Source organism: Platichthys flesus, chromosome 16 (assembly GCF_949316205.1).
Source record: "Platichthys flesus chromosome 16, fPlaFle2.1, whole genome shotgun sequence".
Lineage (NCBI taxonomy): Eukaryota > Metazoa > Chordata > Actinopteri > Pleuronectiformes > Pleuronectidae > Platichthys > Platichthys flesus.
This window is the reverse complement of record NC_084960.1, coordinates 1,232,456-1,251,034: the sequence shown is the minus strand read 5'-3', so window position 1 is coordinate 1,251,034 and position 18,579 is coordinate 1,232,456. Positions and strand designations below refer to the sequence as shown.

The 18,579-nt window shown below is 45.4% G+C and overlaps 3 protein-coding genes across 8 annotated transcripts; 2 read left to right on the top strand and 1 right to left on the bottom strand.

The window, feature by feature from the left end:
* Positions 1-2,501: 2,501 nt before the first annotated feature.
* LOC133970621 (ferritin, middle subunit) lies at positions 2,502-4,542 on the top strand. 2 transcript variants are annotated; one of them, XM_062407568.1, is made up of 4 exons: positions 2,502-2,789; positions 3,729-3,875; positions 4,078-4,203; positions 4,283-4,542. In XM_062407568.1, exons 1-4 carry the CDS (start codon positions 2,688-2,690, stop codon positions 4,436-4,438), a joined length of 531 nt encoding a protein of 176 aa, XP_062263552.1. In that variant the 5' UTR covers positions 2,502-2,687; the 3' UTR covers positions 4,439-4,542. The 2 variants fall into 2 exon arrangements, with proteins under 2 accessions (XP_062263552.1, XP_062263553.1); XM_062407569.1 differs by lacking the exon at positions 2,502-2,789 and adding an exon at positions 3,254-3,301.
* Positions 4,543-5,497: 955 nt separating this feature from the next.
* syt5a (synaptotagmin Va) lies at positions 5,498-12,154 on the top strand. Of its 4 annotated transcripts, none has more exons than XM_062407566.1 (10): positions 5,498-5,615; positions 8,705-8,863; positions 9,032-9,046; positions 9,452-9,633; positions 9,764-9,850; positions 9,958-10,125; positions 10,213-10,380; positions 10,789-10,906; positions 10,982-11,115; positions 11,284-12,154. In XM_062407566.1, exons 2-10 carry the CDS (start codon positions 8,707-8,709, stop codon positions 11,491-11,493), a joined length of 1,239 nt encoding a protein of 412 aa, XP_062263550.1. In that variant the 5' UTR covers positions 5,498-5,615; positions 8,705-8,706; the 3' UTR covers positions 11,494-12,154. The 4 variants fall into 4 exon arrangements, with proteins under 4 accessions (XP_062263550.1, XP_062263549.1, XP_062263551.1 ...); XM_062407565.1 differs by having other exon boundaries at positions 5,514-5,615; positions 8,700-8,863; XM_062407563.1 differs by lacking the exon at positions 5,498-5,615 and adding an exon at positions 8,507-8,523 and having other exon boundaries at positions 8,700-8,863.
* A 641-nt stretch (positions 12,155-12,795) lies between these two features.
* Positions 12,796-16,607, bottom strand: tnnt1 (troponin T type 1 (skeletal, slow)). 2 transcript variants are annotated; one of them, XM_062407560.1, is made up of 14 exons: positions 16,567-16,607; positions 16,458-16,471; positions 16,309-16,368; positions 15,848-15,868; positions 15,293-15,313; positions 15,005-15,026; positions 14,834-14,891; positions 14,481-14,597; positions 14,282-14,359; positions 14,068-14,181; positions 13,826-13,935; positions 13,351-13,441; positions 13,091-13,131; positions 12,796-12,989 (listed from the first exon to the last, which is right to left on the bottom strand). In XM_062407560.1, the coding sequence occupies exons 1-14, from the start codon at positions 16,590-16,592 to the stop codon at positions 12,944-12,946; spliced, it is 819 nt and encodes a 272-aa protein (XP_062263544.1). In that variant the 5' UTR covers positions 16,593-16,607; the 3' UTR covers positions 12,796-12,943. The 2 variants fall into 2 exon arrangements, with proteins under 2 accessions (XP_062263544.1, XP_062263545.1); XM_062407561.1 differs by lacking the exon at positions 15,293-15,313 and having other exon boundaries at positions 16,567-16,594.
* Positions 16,608-18,579: the final 1,972 nt, after the last annotated feature.

The following is an 18,579-nucleotide window of genomic DNA, read 5'->3' as shown; positions in this document are numbered from 1 at the left end:
CCGAGCTGCCCAGTGTTTGATAACCTGAACCTTAGTGGCAGCAGACATGTTTATGTTTATTAACTGAAAGGTCTTTAATACCTGAACATTCTGACTTGATCAGCAAAGTTTAACTTTCTAGGTTTGTACCTTTTATAAAGAATGAGACACTGAACAGAAACAAACTCTCACACAGATGAGTCAGGACCAGTCCCACTGACTGGTTCCTGTTTCCACTCTGTTTCTCTTCTCAGACTGGATCCAACCAGCACAGCGCTAAGTCCACTTCCTGTCTGTCGGCTCACTGTTTACAGGTCGCACTGACCAAAACAGGAAGTGTGACGTCTGTGGAATGTGTTGAGTCACAACAATGACACAGCACAATCCCCAGGTGAACAAGAAGCTGCTTAGGTAACTTGACTGTGGTGAAGTGTCTCAGCATGAAACCTGAGGATTGGAAACATGAGGAGTGGAAACATGAGGATTGGAAACATGGGGCGTTGTCTAAATTGCTGAGTCACTGGAGAATATGTCGTGATGGAAAGTTCCAAATTCTACTTGCTGGTTCCTCGGCTCGTGAAACGTACAGAAACGTTTCAAGAACATTTACTCCTCATGTCAACAAGCTAATTAAATGATAGCTCCAGATGAGATTAAGTGTAATTGTCCCTCATTAGATGAGAGGTTGAACAGAATATGATAAGATAGACGCGTGTTAATAATTCTAGGTGAAGAAAGACCTGCTGTGCAATTCAGTTTATCACAGAGGTTGTAATAGAAGTATTAATATACGTTTACTCTCACAGCTGGAGCGTGACTCTATCATGTACTGTACCTACACATGTACTATATCTCCACACGTACTGTATATACACATGTACTGTATATACACATGTACTGTGTATACACACGTACTGTATAAACATATGTACTGTATATACACTTGTACTGTATTTACACAATTCAGTGTCTGTTGAACAGTGTTTTATGAAATATGACTTATACCCCTGCACTCATGTTGCAGTGGAGATGTTTCCGTGTAAGTCTCACTCCCTTTATTAAGAAAATGAAGAACGATCACGTCCTGTGTGTTTTACGATGACGGGGCGCTGAGTCGTGTCTCACCTGAGCTGCGGTGCTGAGTCATGCAGTAAAAAGTACTTTGGCTGAATCAGCAGGTTTGAGATCTCATGTGGTGAATCTCAAGGTCGACTCATCAGAATCCAACCACTGCTAAATTATAAACTGTGTAACGTTTTTCCATTTGCAAGAAGTTAAGATCAATAGTAATAATTCAATAGAACACATTATAATAGTACTTTATATGAGTTGTAGGGTCTTGATCTATTCTTTATAACAGGGGTCTTCAACGTTTTTCAGGCAAAGGACCCCCAAACCGGTGGAGAGATGGAGCAGGGACCCCCTCCCTGTTATTGTGCATTCAATACTAAGCTACTCAAATATTACACAGGTTCATATATTCATGTTTTTTATTTAAACATGTGCACGGTACAGGATGGCCATGCCACTGCCATTTAGAAACATAACTCTTGCATACAAAACTGAGCTATTAAAGTAATTCACAGATTCATGTTTTAATTTTAAACATACATTTAGAAGAGACAGTGAATCCTCAAGCCATCTACGGATGCCACACATACTTCCACATCAGTGAGATGTCGGACCCTGATGGGTAGCACACAACTTATCTAACCTTGGACGGATGGAGGTTGTCAGGCAGAGGGTCATATCAGCCTCACAATATGTCCAATGCATGTTAATGTGTATTTAAACACATTTAAATTTGTGTAAAAAAAATTGTTAGAAAATAAATCAAACATTATAAAAAATATAACGGACCCCCTAGGGGTCGCGGACCCCCTGTTGAAGACCTCTGCTTTATAAGTGTCAAGAAGAAGTCTTGTAATTCCAACACATGTATAGAGAGAATGAAACTAAGAACTGAATCTAAAAACTCAGCAGAAGCAACAAATAAATCCAATGGAATAAAAAACCATAAAGTAATAAAATCTCAAACATTTACACATTAGTTTGTACATTTACTTTTCTAAGTTATTTCCTGTGTCTGACCTTCAAATTGAACTTTTAAACTTGTTAAGGAGCTGGTGTTAGCTACTCAAAGAAAGATTATTATTATTATCATTGATATAATTATTAAATTCACATATAGATCCTGTGGAATCAAGTTATTTTCTGTCCCTGTGCATTCATACATGATAAAGAATCTTGAAGTTTATGATTCTGATCTTGAGAATCTGCAGTAACTCGTTTATTTTCGTGCTCGTACGTGTAAACACACTGTAAACATGTTGACGTTATGTTTACAGTCTGATATATATCGATTGAACGCTGACTGAGCATGACACAGCAGAAAAAGTGCCGAGTCATTTCCCATCACACGGACCCTACGGACCGAGCTACGGCTGGGCGGAGTGACTGATGAGGGGGGAGGAGCCACGTGTCAGCAGTATAAGTACAGGGAGCGTCCCTCCTCCACTTCAGTCCGGGTAGAAACCAGAGAGGTTCTTGCTTCAACAGTGTTTGAACGGAGCTCCTTCTGTCGTCTACGTGTTTCACTTCACTCCTCGGAACCAGAACCCGCTGCTACTTGAACTCATCTCGAGGAACTCACCGCAGAACTTTATATTTTTCTACCGTTTTGATAAGAAAACCACTCACCAGCCAAGATGGAGTCTCAAGTGCGTCAGAACTACCACCCGGAGTGCGAGGCCGCCATCAACAAGATGGTCAACATGGAGCTGTTCGCCTCCTACACGTACACATCCATGGTAAGAGACTTGTATTCTTAAATTAATATACTTATACCTATACTACCATATATACACATCCATGGTAAGAGACTTGTATACTTAACTTAATATACTTATACCTATACTACCATATATACACATCCATGGTAAGAGACTTGTATTCTTAAATTTATATACTTATACCTATACTACCATATATACACATCCATGGTAAGAGACTTGTATACTTAACTTAATATACTTATACCTATACTACCATATATACACATCCATGGTAAGAGACTTGTATACTTAACTTAATATACTTATACCTATACTACCATATATACACATCCATGGTAAGAGACTTGTATACTTAAATTTATATACTTATACCTATACTACCATATATACACATCCATGGTAAGAGACTTGAATACTTGTATTTATACTTATGTCTTTACTTCTATACACATACACATCCATGGTAAGAGACTTGTATACTTGTATTTATACTTATGTCTTTACTTCTATACACATACACATCCATGGTATGCCTATAACCATCTCTAATTGTACTTATTTATACACTTACACCTCTACGATGAGAAATACTACACATACACAATACCATACAATAAAACCGATACATCCATCTATCAAGAATACGTGCTTATATTTTCTATTAATATTTATACTGGTTTGTGTATATTTGTTGTACATTGTACATGACGACACGTTGCTGCTGTAACACAGGAATCAGTCAGATCTCTTTTACGCTGATACACTGTTACAACACACAGAGTTGTGTAGACGCAGTGAGTTGTTTAATATCTGTGAGAACAACCTGATGACTCATCCCCAGCGTCTGGCTCCCTAACGACTGTGTGTTTTTGCTCAATAACAACGACCCGGAGGTCACAGCCGGTGGCGTCTGGTACTAACCTGTGTTTGTCTCCTGGCTCCGCCCCCTCACAGGCCTTCTACTTCTCCCGTGATGACGTGGCCCTCCCCGGCTTCGCCCACTTCTTCAAGGAGAACATCGGCGAGGAGCGGGAGCACGCCGAGAAGCTGATGTCCTTCCAGAACAACAGAGGAGGACGCATCTTCCTCCAGGACGTCAAGGTCAGTACACGGCAGAGAACTGGTGCAGCCACACCCGGTGTGTTGGGTTCAGATAAACCGTGAGGAACATGGAGGGTTGAGACTCGCTTCCTCCCGTCTGACTCCTCTCAACCCGTCTGACCTGAAGCACTGGATCTAAAAACTCGTGCACAAAGCTCTGTTTAGTTTCAGTCTGCTGTAATTCCCGGTTCTCCCTCCACAGAAACCGGCTCGTGATGAGTGGGGCAGCGGCCTGGAGGCCATGCAGTGCGCTCTGCAGCTGGAGAAGAGCGTCAACCAGGCTCTGCTGGACCTGCACAAACTGGCGTCCAAGCACAACGACCCTCACGTGAGTTACCAGCTGAAATACGAGTAGGAAACGTTCTGGCTTGTTCCAAACCACTGACTGTGCTCCTGTCTGTCCTCAGCTGTGTGACTTCCTGGAGACCCACTACCTGAACGAGCAGGTGGAGGCCATCAAGAAGCTGGGCGACCACATCAGCAACCTCACCCGCATGGACGCCAACACCAACAAGATGGCGGAGTACCTGTTTGATAAGCACACCCTGGGCGGCTCCAGCTAAACGCACCAACACCAGGAGTGAGGAGCTGAACTCGGCTGAGAAGAACCTGTACCACTCCTCTTCCTCTTAACTTCTGTTTATCAGAATAAACCTTTTGAGCTGGACTTTGTCTGTTTGTCACTTTTTTGAATCAATCACAAAATGAGATTCTCAAATTAATAAGTTTGGTGTAAAATGGTGAATTGGTTAAACGAGTCAAATAACTTATCTCTTCAACAACTTGCATGTAAATTAATATATTTAGAGAAGTCTAATCTGACACCATTCAGACTGGTGTCTGTTTGTGCACTTTACACCTTCACCACACGGTGGCGACATTTCCTCATGCTGACCTGTGGCAGCAGAATTACAGTTTCTGAGCTTTGGAATTAAAATATCTCTACAAGTCACTTCTCAAAACAAAGTTACAAAGACCTTCATGATTAAAAATAAATATAATGAACAATCACCAAAAGTCTGACAGAAACTGAAGCATGAGTCCCCCCCGTTCCCCCCCATTTTAAAATAGAACTAGAATGCTGTAAACCCAGATAACGTGGTCGTGTTAAAGTACATTTGAAGCTTTGATTATAAAGAAGCTCCTCCAGCTGTTAAACAGATTTTTAACAGCTGGAGGTGGAGATACGAGATTTATCTTTCTTCTGTATAATAAGAATAGATCATTTTAAATAAAAAAAACTATTTCCATTTATTAATTTAACCACCAAGGACCCAATGACATGAAGTTGTGAGGGAGAGTGAAAGATCAGTAGTGCAAATATAATCACATGTCATTTTGAAGCAGATAAAACAGGGGCGTTAAATAACTACACTTTTATCAAGATATGATTTATATTTCATTCACTCACGAGATGGAAAATGAAATAGTTTCGAGGCTGAAAAATTTAAAGTGTTTAAATGAGTGGAATCTTAAAGATGGACTGTCCTGAGGTGTGTGCGTGTGTTTGTGTGTGTGTGTGTGTGTGTGTGTATGTGTGTGTGTGTGGACACTAAGTGGTTGGCAGTGAGGGATATTATAGAGATTACCACAGGGGGAGGGGGGAGAGAGAGAGAGAGAGAGAGAGAGAGAGGGAGAGGGAGTTATCTCTTCAGTCAGTGTTGGTGAATTTGTCCTCAACTCGTTTGGATGCAGATTAATATCCATAAAGCCAAAGAAAGAAGCGACTGATCGAACCCGGTGAGTCATGTGTTGTCTTTCAGAGTTTCTAATATTAGTAATTTTTAGATTTACAACCAAGAAAGTTTCTCTTTGTTAGTTGTCGCTGATAAATTCATGTTTAAATTTACTCAATTAAATAGAACAGCTGACAAACCTAAATAAATGAATTTCAACAAACATTTGAATTGAACAGGATTTTTAATTTGTTCCGTTAAGAAGCAGCTTCAGTCACAGATCAGGTTCATGTTCATTTAGTGGATTTCATACTCGATGTTGTATCTCTTCATTTTAACTCTTCACTTTGTAAGTTCTCCTGGAGAAAACATTTATTTTACATATTGTGTGTGTGGGGGGGGGGGGGGGGGGAGATTAGTTGAAGTGGATTATGGGATGTTAGTGCTCGTCTGTTTGCACGGAGCGCTCACGTGAACTCACCTCTGACAGGTTTGATTCCTGGTGTTTACATCGAACGCACCTTCTTCACAAAGCTGCAGATTCTGTAACTGTGAAACAACTCAGTGATGACAACACAGTCACGAACAACAAGTATCACAATGAAGCATCACTGTTTGCGTGACTGATAAACAATGTTTCATAAAATCATATTTCTTTAAAGTCACTAGTGTGTGTGTGCAGCCTGCAGAGATTCAGAGAGTGATGACGTCCTGGGTTCAGTTCAGAGCTTTGAGCTTTTAGACAAAATCCTGTGGCCGGCTGTTCACCTCCAAACTGTCTGCATGGGGACCAGAGAAGATGGACTGGTTACTAGTTAGAGTTATAGTTGCTCAACTGGTAAAATGCTAAACCAGTGGGACCAAGACTTAGAGGTCCAGTGTAAGATTCAGGCGAAAGGATCTGTTGGCAGAAACTGAATATACAAATTATGTATTTCATTTAAATTGTATGAATTGTTGTTTCCTTTTTCTCTAGAATGGAACCTTTCATTTTTAAATAGTTTATATTTAAATACCTGATATCTACATCAGGAGCGGCTCCTCTCTACAAAGGCAGCCATGTTTTTTACAGTAGCCCAAACTGGACAAACTAGAAGTCTTTTGAGTTTTTATGTCAAGGGGAGGATGGGGGGGAGGGGGGGGTTGGGGGGGGGGGTGGTACTCAGCTGTCAAATGACACTTCACCAGGTTATATCACTACAGTCTACAAACTGAACCTTTAAGACCTTTCCTTCAGATGCAGGTCAAAGACGTCTCAACAAACTATCATTTAAAATTCAACACCCTCAGCAGCTGTATTTTATTATTATTTGAATTATCATTATTCAGTTTGACTGTTTAATAACTCAGTGAGTGACCCACTCGTCTGACAGATTTAATCAGCACCAGTTCTCTGTGTTGTGTTCGAGTCTCCCTCTGTAATCCACTGCTTAGTCCATCCAGGGGTCAACGCCCAGTGAAACTCAGCCTGCCAACTACAGCAGATCTCATTATGGGAATGTGTGGTGTGGTGAGGGGAGGGGGGGGGGGGGGGGGCAAACTGTCCTTTAATTTGTCTAAGCTGAGGATTTCTGGATTACCTTTGGCAATTAATCTTGTTACGTCCCTGCAGCGACAGAGGGTTGTCTGCTGTGGGAGGGGCCGGTGGGAAACGCCAGGGTGTAAATCCCAGAGGACGGAGGGACAGATTGACAGAGGGAGAGAGGGACAGATTGACAGAGGGACGAGGGACAGAGGGAGAGAGGGACAGAGGGACGAGGGACAGAGGGACAGAGAGAAGAGGGACAGAGGGACAGAGGGACAGAGAGACGAGGGACAGAGGGACGAGGGACAGAGGGACAGAGAGACGAGGGACAGAGGGACAGAGGGACGAGGGACAGAGGGACAGAGAGAAGAGGGACAGAGGGACAGAGGGACGAGGGACAGAGAGACAAGGGACAGAGGGATGAGGGACAGAGGGACAGAGGGACTAGGAACGAGGGATGAGGGACAGAGGGACGAGGGACAGAGGGATGAGGGACAGAGAGACGAGGGACAGAGGGATGAGGGACAGAGGGACAGAGGGACGAGGGACAGAGGGACAGAGAGACGAGGGACAGAGGGATGAGGGACAGAGGGACAGAGGGACGAGGGACAGAGGGACAGAGGGACAGAGGGATGAGGGACAGAGGGACGAGGGACAGAGGGATGAGGGACAGAGAGACGAGGGACAGAGGGATGAGGGACAGAGGGACAGAGAGACGAGGGACAGAGGGACAGAGGGACAGAGAGACGAGGGACAGAGGGACGAGGGACAGAGGGACAGAGGGACAGACACAGAACCTGCAGCTTTTAATTCACACTTCATGAACCGTTTAACCCTGATTTACCTGAAGCTGCCTCATCGAGCTCAGTCAAACTGAAGAATAGAAGGAAACATGGTTTTTGACTTGACTCTGAAGGAAGAGCTCAGGTGTGACTGCTGAGATGGAAGCTTCAGGAGCCGGGGGGGGGGGGGCTCTTCTGAGCTCAGATGTGTTTTAATGATCCTGCTTCCCTGGACCTAACGTCACCAGGACCACCTGAACTAACATGATTTCTTATCGAGCCCTGAGCGTGTTTGTGTGACAGAGTCGTTACTTATGAGCGACTTCATCAGAACTATGAATTAAGATCTAAAAATCATATAAGAGGAAACGCTGACACCTGCTGGTCTGGTGTGTAACAGCGGCAAACAAACAGGCTAAACGTCAATGATGACCACGTGACAAATAGTAGATTTACATTTGATCGCTAAAGATCAACTCTACATAAACAGGGGGTTTGATTGAGGTCATTAATGATTATTCAGAAGGTCAAGTTGGAACCAAGAAGCTCAGCTGCTGTAAAACTTCAGAGCAAACGGACGCCGGACGTTTCTGTGGCAGAGACGAGGGGTCGATGTGTCTTCTTTAATGAACACGTGTGGACGCACCTCAGTCAGATACTTGAAGGTGAGGAGTGAGTGTGATGGTGGGAGGCAGGAGAGAGGATCAAAGAGATTACAGCAGGTCAAAGGTCAAACAGGAAGCAATATGGACACGGTTTCACTGTCACTGCTCATTTCAAAGCACCTTTTGAAATCATCATAAAGATAAATGATCATATTTGTTTTCCTGTGTTGTGCCAGAGCAGCGATGCGATTGGTCAGCATGGCGGGAGTGCGGCTCCGCCGGGCGGTCGAGAAGGAGGAGGAGAGGGAGCGTCCGGCGCCCCCCCCGCCCTCACACCACTCCAACAAGCAGTTTGAAAGCATGAAGAGCAAGTTCTTCAATGAGCTCACACACCTGCCAAGTGAGTGCACATGCACAGACACACAATTCAAACACACAACTGAACATGCTGCTGATTCACAATGATCCTGCATCTTCTGTTTCATATCACACCATCGTCCTGTCGTCTCACGTTCACCTGTCTTCATCCTGTCCTCCCTCATCTCTTCACCTCCCTCTGCTCCTCCAGATCATAAACTCAACAGTAAGTTCATCTCCTCCACGTTTCTGTTGTTCTTGTTTTGAAGTCACGTGTCTTATGTGGCAAGAAAATCCACAGAACTTGTTGTGAGGTGTAAAATAAAGTTTTGAATTATGAGATGAATCCAATTCGGACTTTGAGTTAAAGAAACAAACACTGACAAAGCTTCTTTTCACAAAACCTTTTGAACTCTGAGATTTTAGAAGCCAAATAATGTCCGACATGTTGATGATGATTGTTCTTATCAAAACAAAAATGATTAAACAAGACAAGTTCTCAGTCAATCCCTTACTCCGGAACTCCTCACGAGTCTATTTCAGTAGTAAAATAAAACCTGTTCAGTCGTATCAACGTGTTTTCTATCACTGACCGGCCTCTCCCCCCCCCCCCCCCCCACACTCTCCCCAGTGCCCATGTGGGCAGTGGGAGCCATCGTGGTCGTGGTCCTCGCCCTCATCGCCTGCATGGGATTCTGTATCTACAGGAAGTGCTTCAACAAGGGCAGCAAGCCCAAGAAGGTCCGCGAGAGGAAGGGAGGACGAGGGCGCAGAAAGAAGGACAAGGAGGGAGAGGAGGGCGATGGGAAGAAGGTGAGGAAGGTCGAGGGGGAGTGGCTACAGAAGACGTCCTGAGAGTTCATATCGTTAAACTTCTTCTACTGAAGCTCCAAGACTCGATGTTATTAAGAATCACAATGCTTCCCCTCTGTGTGTCTTCCAGGAAGGAGAAGATGGAAAGGAAGAAGAGGAGAAGGAGTCCTTTGGTAAACTGGAGTACTCACTGGACTATAACTTCACTGATAACATGGTACACGTGCACACACAGCTCAACGCACTATTTAAAACGTTTCATACTTATGTTAAACGAGACCCTTCAGTGTCTCACCTACTCTTCTCCTCCTCCTCCTCCTCCAGTTGATCGTGGGCATCCTCCAGGCACAGGACCTCCCTGCTATGGACATGGGGGGGACCTCAGACCCCTACGTCAAGGTCTACATGCTGCCCGACAAGAAGAAGAAGTTTGAGACCAAAGTTCAGCGCAAGAACCTGTGTCCAGTGTTCAACGAGACCTTCTCCTTCAAGGTGCGTGGACATCCACACCAGATGATGACTTCCCTCTGAGGCTGGAGAAGCTTCAGATCTAACGTTTGTTTATTCCGTCCTCTGCAGATTCCCTACACCGAGCTGGGGGGGCAGACTCTGGTGCTGCAGGTGTTTGACTTTGACCGTTTTGGTAAACACGACAACATTGGCGAGATCAAGATCCCCATGAACAGCATCGACCTGGCTCAGCCCATCAACGAATGGAAAGATCTGGTCGGAGGAGAGAAAGAGGAGGTGCATTATGTCATCCACTCAAACATATGATGAATGTCACGGTCGTTAATCTCAGCGATGTAATGAGGACGTGTTGGACCTCGTTGGAACGGGAAGAAGCTCGGCGTGATGATTCAAAGTTTTCTTTATTTTTTTCCAGGGGCTCAGACTGTGATTTAGGCCCCACCCACATCTATGCAATTATGTCTTTGCTTGCTCGTGGTTGGCCAATGATGTTGTTAACATATTTTTGAATCAAGAGAAATCTTTACTTTATGTCCTATCTTCATTTGCTCAGACAACATCTGGTGTTACAGTGTTAATACAGAGAACAGGATTATTCATATTCACTCGTTTGAGAGCAGGGGCCAGATTCCAAACATCTGAAGTAACCAGAGCACGTCTTTCAATCTGTTCCCCCCCCGACAGATAGAGAAGCTGGGCGATGTCTGTATTTCCCTTCGTTACGTCCCCACCGCCGGGAAGCTAACAGTCAACATCATGGAAGCCAAGAACCTGAAGAAGATGGACGTCGGGGGCCTGTCAGGTGAGCGCAGCACACTTTTCCCACAGGCGTCACTCCACTGAAGATCTCTGGTGACATCACGTCGCTCTGTCTCAGATCCCTTCGTCAAGGTGGTGCTGCAGCTCAACGGCAAACGCCTGAAGAAGAAGAAGACGTCGGTGAAGCAGAACACTCTGAACCCTTACTTCAACGAGAGCTTCAGCTTCGAGATCCCGTTCTCCCAGATCCAGGTTTGAATCGCTCCTCTCACATCACGGAGCTCAGCTGGGCCCTCGGGAGCTCGGCTGAAACCGATGAACCTTTCACTGGAACCTGACTTGTGGCAAGAGACAGGAAGTACTTTCCCAAAGTTCCTCAACGTTCTCCGTCTCTAACTCCAGTGTCGTCTCCTCACACAGAAACTCCAGGTGGTGATCACCGTGTACGACTACGACAAGCTGGGCAGCAACGACGCCATCGGCAAGTGCTGGATGGGCTACGGCGCCTCGGGCGTGGGCCTGCGCCACTGGTCGGAGATGCTGGCCAATCCCAGGCGTCCTGTGGCCCAGTGGCACACGCTGCAGCCGGAGGAGGAGGTGGACGCCGCTCTGAAGGCCCCGATTCGCTGAACACACACACATCTGCAGAGGAGCCGGGTTCTTTCATCTGCAGCCGAACATCTGGAGAGTTTCTGAGATGATCTGTAATCGTTCACACCTACATTGATGTTGTGTTCTCTTTGTAAGACTGTGTGTGTGTGTGTGTGTGTGCTTTATATTTGACTGAATGCATGAATCAGATTTATACAAACTAACACACACTAAAGTGTTAGTTTGTCCTCCAGCTCAGATACAGAACAAACTCAACTCAGTGTTTTCAAGTTGATGCTTTTTAGATTCTTAGAGAGTGAAGTGCTAGAACTTCGTCTGCTCTCTGACAAGAACATAGAAAACTGACCTCAGATCTGAAGTGTGAATCTTCTTCTGTATCGTCTTCCTCTCGTTTACCCTCAGAATCCTGTCCTCTGTCACAAAGTGTGTTTTCCTTTGAATTGTGTTGCATGTAGTTACATGTTTTTACTCTTTGTGGCTCCGTCAGTGTTTCAAGGAGAGGAGATCCTGTCTGGAGCAAATTATGTGTGTGTGTGTATGTGTGTGTGAGCGTGTGTGTGATTGTGTTTGTGATTGTGTGTGACTGTGTGTGTGAGTGTGAGTGAGAGAGAAAAGCTGTTATGACACTTTGTGACCGTCCAAGAAATAGCTGAACGAATAAAATGTTTCTGAACAATGACGGATGGATTTTCATTTGCACACAAGCAGGAACACACACACACAACTTTGTAATCAGAGGAACAGAAATATTGTTGTAAAGATAGTTAATCCTTCATTGTGTACTTACTGACACCGTTTGTCCCGGTGATCCAATCGTGAATACAGAAAGTATGTTTCTGAGCAGTGACAGGCAGCGTAACCGTCACTGATCCATTTGAGTTCAGTGTGTGTGTGTGCGTGTGCTTCTGTGTGTGTGTGTGCGTGTGCTTCTGTGTGTGTGTGTGTGTGTGTGTGTGTGTGTGAGTGTGTGTGTGGTGAGAGAAAGGCTGGATTAACAGTGTGTCCTCTTTAGTCCTTATGTCACTGGGCCTGCACTGGGAGCCAAACATGTGAGGCAGGAATTAGAGAGAGAAGCGTGGGGGGGGGGGGGGGGGGGGGGGGGGGGTTCATACAGGAAACATAATTACCAACGACAGGAAACAAGCTTGTGTGAGACGTCTCAGCCACTAAACACTGATATCATTATAAACATCTGATATCATGTTAAACGGATCCCGGGTTCTGAGAAGATTAATTCAAAGAATCTCCATCTTGATGCAGTTTCCCTTGTTCTTCTCTCCGTCCAAATAAAAGTGAAACAATAACAAAACCAAGTCAACACTGAGTTCACGTCATTTTATTATCAACACATCAAATCAAGTCCATTCAGCATCTTCCTCCCGTCGAGGGAGCGTCTGAGCAGCGGCTCTGGAACCAGTCGACCACTGAGACCAGTGTCCTGCCCTCTGGTCCAGTTCCTGGTTCCTCTTCACTTCCAGCGACCGCCCACCTTCCCTTTGCCGTGGACCTTTTTACTGTGAGAGGAAGAAAGGAACAAGACGAATGAGGTGAAGAAAGACACAACAGGAAAGAGGAGATTTGTATTTCAGCCGTATTTCCTGTTGGAGTTACTCACAACTTCTGAGCGTGTTGGATCCGGTTGAGCAGCACGATGATCTGCAGGAGGAGGAGAGAAGAGGTCAAGCTACATGACCTCAGGGGTCAAGTTCAATTAAGGTTTTATCCTAAATGCAACAATTATGACTAAAATCAGGTCATTTTTTATTGTTTTTAGATGGTATTTGATCCCTGGAATCAAACACCATCCCCCCCCAGGGGACCCAGACCCCCCCCCCTCTACCGCTTCACTCCTGGTATCGTCCTGACGGCTGTTACCTCGTATTTCTGGTGTTTCATGTACTCCATGAAGTCAAACTTCTCCGACTCCAGCTGGTAGATCCAGTCCCACAGCTTCTGGGCCTGTTGCCTTGAAAACACACAGGGGAAGGTGTCGGTGACAGAAACACGGAGCTGATCTGGAACCTGTGCTGGGCTCGGTTTGGTGTTGATCAGTAAAGACAGAGATAAGGTGTCAGGACTATATATTTATACCTGTGGACTTTAACTGTTTGACCGGCACAACTATAAGGAATAAACTGACTATATACATTTCAAATAGATGTATTTAGCTCAATCTTATATCAGTCTTCCAATTTTATCTTCACAATTTCAACATTTTCAACTTTAAAAATACTTTGCCGTGGTTTTTAAAGTTAAAAACACAATTTTCCAGATCACATTTCGTGGTTTTCTGGGTCTCATTTGAGTGAAACACGAGTCCTCTAGTGATGTAGTTCTTGCTGTGACCCACTTGAGGGCGTCCTCCCTCAGGTTGTCCACGCTCAGCGGCTGGCGTCTCTCACTCAGAGTCTTCTTCTTGATCTCTAGACCCGTCAGACGCTTGCCCCTCCTCGTCTCAGCCTGCAGTAGAAGGAACACAGTCAATCTCCTGTGACTCATCATCATCATCATCATCATCATCATCATCATCATCATCATCATCCTCATCCTCATCATCATCATCACTGAGAGGAGGAGCAGCAGGAGTCTGACCTTGGTCAGGAAGCCTCCGAAGTTTGCTCCCATCCCAGACAGCACTTTCTTCTTCTTGGCGTCATCATCAGCCTTCCTCCTGGCATCCTCTTCCTCCTTTCTCTGACGCTCCTCCTGACAGATGGAAAGAAGCAGGGACGTCACACTGTGGATTTTGAGCATGAGGAGGGTGTGTGTCTGTGTGTGTCTGTGTGTGTGTGTGTGTGTGTGTTACCGCAATCCTGTTTTGTCGGTCCTTCTCCTTCTCTGTTCGAACCCTCTGGATCTCAGCTCGCTCTGAACGACGGTTCTCCTGGTGGAGAGAAAAGCAAAGGAACCGTTGGTAAATTATCTGCAGCACTTTAATACCTCACTAAAATAAATCCACTAAACGTCCCGGGTCAAATCCTGCATCACATTTCTGAAGATCTCACTATTCTGTCTTTGAGGCCGATCAGCTCTTCCTCGTCCTTCTTCCTCTGCTCAAAGTGGACATCGATCAGAGTGTGCAGCTCCAGCAGATCCTTCTCCATGCGCTTCCTGTGGATGTCCTGTTGGAACCAGACAATGTTCATTTACCACATATCAGGATGAGATCCTTTTAATTTCATTTACAGTTGATTTATTGGATGTATTGCTCAAAAGCGTTGTTTCCTATCACTTGGTTACGTTTTTAATTTTTCAACTCATAAAGCACAGTGCTACTGTGTTTTGAAAGTTTCTATATGAATACAATTAATTATTAAGTCACAGAAAGTTTGGCTTAAAGTGCTTCTTCAACGCTTACATCAAAATCCACCCTGTCTCCCTCAGGGATCTTCGGGGCGAGCTGAGGCACCATCGGCCTGCAGGGAGGAGGAGGCACAGAACAGGCTGAGTGACTACAACTGATCCCAAATCAGATTATAGGAGAAAGAAACATTACAAATAAAAAGTGCAACAGCTTGAAGGAACCTACTTGGGTTTGGGACGCTCCTCCTCTGATGTCGAGAGAGAAAGAAAAGATCATGTTATTGAATAAAAATGTTTCTCCTCAGACATGAACGAGCGGAAACACACAACAAGCACCGAGGTGGAATGAAGCAGCTGTCGTAGGTTATGAAACACAGCAAAGCAGCTTCCTCATCAATCCAATCAAAGGTTAACATCTATGAAGTCAAGGTGGAGATAATACTGAAGGGTGGAGCTGAGCAGGAGGAGGTAATCGTGGGTTTTACTCTTCAGGGGACCAGAGAGTGTTTCTCACCTTCCTCCGGAGCTTCTTGATCTGGTGCAGCGGCCAAACCGAGGCAGAGAGAACGACGGCAGGATGGAAAGAAAAGTTATTAATGATGAAACATGAGAGAAGAAAGGAAGGAAGGAAGGAAGGAAGGAAGGAAGGAAGGAAGGAAGGAAGTTGAAGATAGAGAGAGCAGTGTGAGGAGAGAAGGAGAGAAGGATGTGGAATGAAGTCAGTTTCTTGTGCGTCAGACATTAGAGAAGCTAAATCAAAGACATGTTCACAAAGGCTACACTCTACTGCTTTGAAAACTATCATTTCCCATCATGCAACGTGAGCCACACAGGTCACTTGCACTGAACCACAGGGAAATGTAGTTGTTTATTACAAAGTGCACACGTGAATCATTTCCTCCGTGCATATTATTTACAACCTGTTTACACAGGCGGCAAATCAGGCAATAAAAACATTCACAATTCTGACAGAGGCAAGGGTTAAATGTTTAAATAATATATGTGACCTGTATGTATATATATATATATAAACTAGCATATATTATATATACACATATTATAACCTTACCCTGGAACTCCTCTGGCTCCTCTGATCAGCAGCACCAGGGGTTTTAGCCGATGGAAAGAAGAAGAGAGTTGACAGGTCAGTTAATGGTTCTGAGCTCACACAGTTATGAAGAAGAAGAAGAAGAAGAAGAAGAAGAAGAAGAAGAAGAAGAAGAAGAAGAAGAAGAAGAAGAAGAAGAAGAAGAAGAAGAAGAAGAAGAAGAAGAAGAAGAAGAAGAAGAAGAAGAAGAAGAAGAAGAAGAAGAAGAAGAAGAAGAAGAAGAAGAAGAAGAAGACTGAAGACAGACTGTTTACAGTCTGAGATCAACACACACAATTTATCCATCTGTCCATTAACCGGGATCGGAACCAGTAACTTTGTCAATCAGCGACACACACGATCAATTTTCATTCTTGTGACACAACAAGCAGTCGTCCTGTGTGTGTGCACGCTTTGCATTCTGGGAGTCTCCCCGTCCTCACCTACTCCGTCCTCCTCCACCTCCTCCTCCTGCTGCTCCTCCTCCGGCTCCTCCTCGGCCTCTGGGGACAAACGAGAGAAATGAAAACCGTCTCACGTCTCGTGTGAATCTTCAAGGATGATGTTTGAGACAGATGAGTACACAACTCACCGTCTGGCTGCTCCCTGCAGAGGACACACACACACACACACACACACACACATGTTATCAGTTCACAGTTATTTACACTGAAATGAATAAATGCTGCTTCTCTACTCACTCGTATTCTTCTTCCACGTCTGACATGCCTGCAACACAGAGAGAAGACACTGAGTGACACACAGAGCAGCCTCGTGAAGAGGAAACCTGAGGTCGAGTCTTTGATTGATGGATTTTTAAAAAGTGATGAAGGACACTTAGTTTATACGACGTGTTGAAGTCTCACAGCCGGAGCCAAGTGTCACACACGCTCGTTTCAGACACACACAACAACCACAAGGCTGAAATATCAAATGTGCTAATCTGAGCCCCCGGGTGTGTTGCCGCAGTTGTGTTGTGTTGTTGTGTTGAAGTCAACGACAGTGTTTGAATCTTTTTATTCTGCTGTTGAACTTCACTTGAGACGAGCCAGTGAGAACAGAACAGAGCCCTCAGTGCTAAAGTACCTGAAACAACAGGAAACACAATAAAGCTCTGCCTGCAGGACGTCCAACACAGGTCCAGGGACAGCATGGGTCCAAGAAGAGGGACACAGAGTCCTCCACTGACCGTCCCTGAAGACCTGGTTCTCTACCTGTCCTCTAGGAACCGACAGAACCCTGAGGATGCTGCTGATGAAGGGGACAAGAAGAGGAGGAGGCTGTGTGGAGATGAAGAGGGGCCGGAGGAGGAATCCAAAGAGAAGCACCCGACCATGGAGAGACAGAACGCTGCAGCCACAGGTCCTGGATCAGGAGGAATCCACAGAGAAGCAACCGACCATGAAGAGACAGAACACTGCAGCCACAGGTCCTGGATCAGGAGGAATCCACAGAGAAGCACCCGACCATGAAGAGACAGAACGCTGCAGCCACAGGTCCTGGATCAGGAGGAATCCACAGAGAAGCACCCGACCATGGAGAGACAGAACGCTGCAGCCACAGGTCCTGGATCAGGAGGAATCCACAGAGAAGCACCCAACCATGAAGAGACAGAACGCTGCAGCCACAGGTCCTGGATCAGGAGGAATCCACAGAGAAGCACCCGACCATGAAGAGACAGAACGCTGCAGCCACAGGTCCTGGATCAGGAGGAATCCACAGAGAAGCACCCGACCATGAAGAGACAGAACGCTGCAGCCACAGGTCCTGGATCAGGAGGAATCCACAGAGAAGCAACCGACCATGAAGAGACAGAACGCTGCAGCCACAGGTCCTGGATCAGGAGGAATCCACAGAGAAGCACCCAACCATGAAGAGACAGAACGCTGCAGCCACAGGTCCTGGATCAGGAGGAATCCACAGAGAAGCACCCGACCATGAAGAGACAGAAAGCTGCAGCTGCTGGTCCTGGATCAGGAGAAGAGACCCCGACTTCCCCAACATGACAGAAACCCACCCAGGTCTGATCACCCAGAGATGAACCAGCTTTTGAGATTTAAAGATCAAACCACATGATGACGCTCAGACACACAACTTGTCCCTGACGCCTGCTGGTGTTTGGAAACTTCTCATCCAACTTGTGCAGATGAAGACACACACTGCTCCGTGTCCTGGCTGCTGAGGACGTTCTCTTAAAGTCCTTGTTTTACTGAGTAAGACATATTAGAAGGTTACATTATAAATCACCCTGAATATAAATATTAAACACATTTTGTCCATTCCACGTTTTTTAAATATTGTGTGAAGCCGGATAAGTGCAGATTTGTGTCTTTTATAAGAACACGAGTCCTCGTGTGTGTCCTCAGTGTCTTGTGATTAATCTCTCTGGAGACGGAGGAACACACACGAGCATGGAGACATGGTTTTCACTATAAATTGTCTCTGAGCTGCCATTGTCCTGGCATAAAGCCGCACACAGACAGACACACACGGGGGGGGGGGGGGGGGGGGTGCTGACACCTTCCTGGCAGCGCGCACTCGCAGACTGATGGAGTGTGAACAGGTGAGAATGTGACGAGGGGTGGACACTGAAGGACCCGAGCAGATAGAGTTTCGTCCTCTTTCTAGTGTCCACACTTTGTCCTCACTGACCGGTTGTCCCTCTGAACTCTGACACACCGGGTCACTCACTCTGAGACACTGAGCTCCAGATC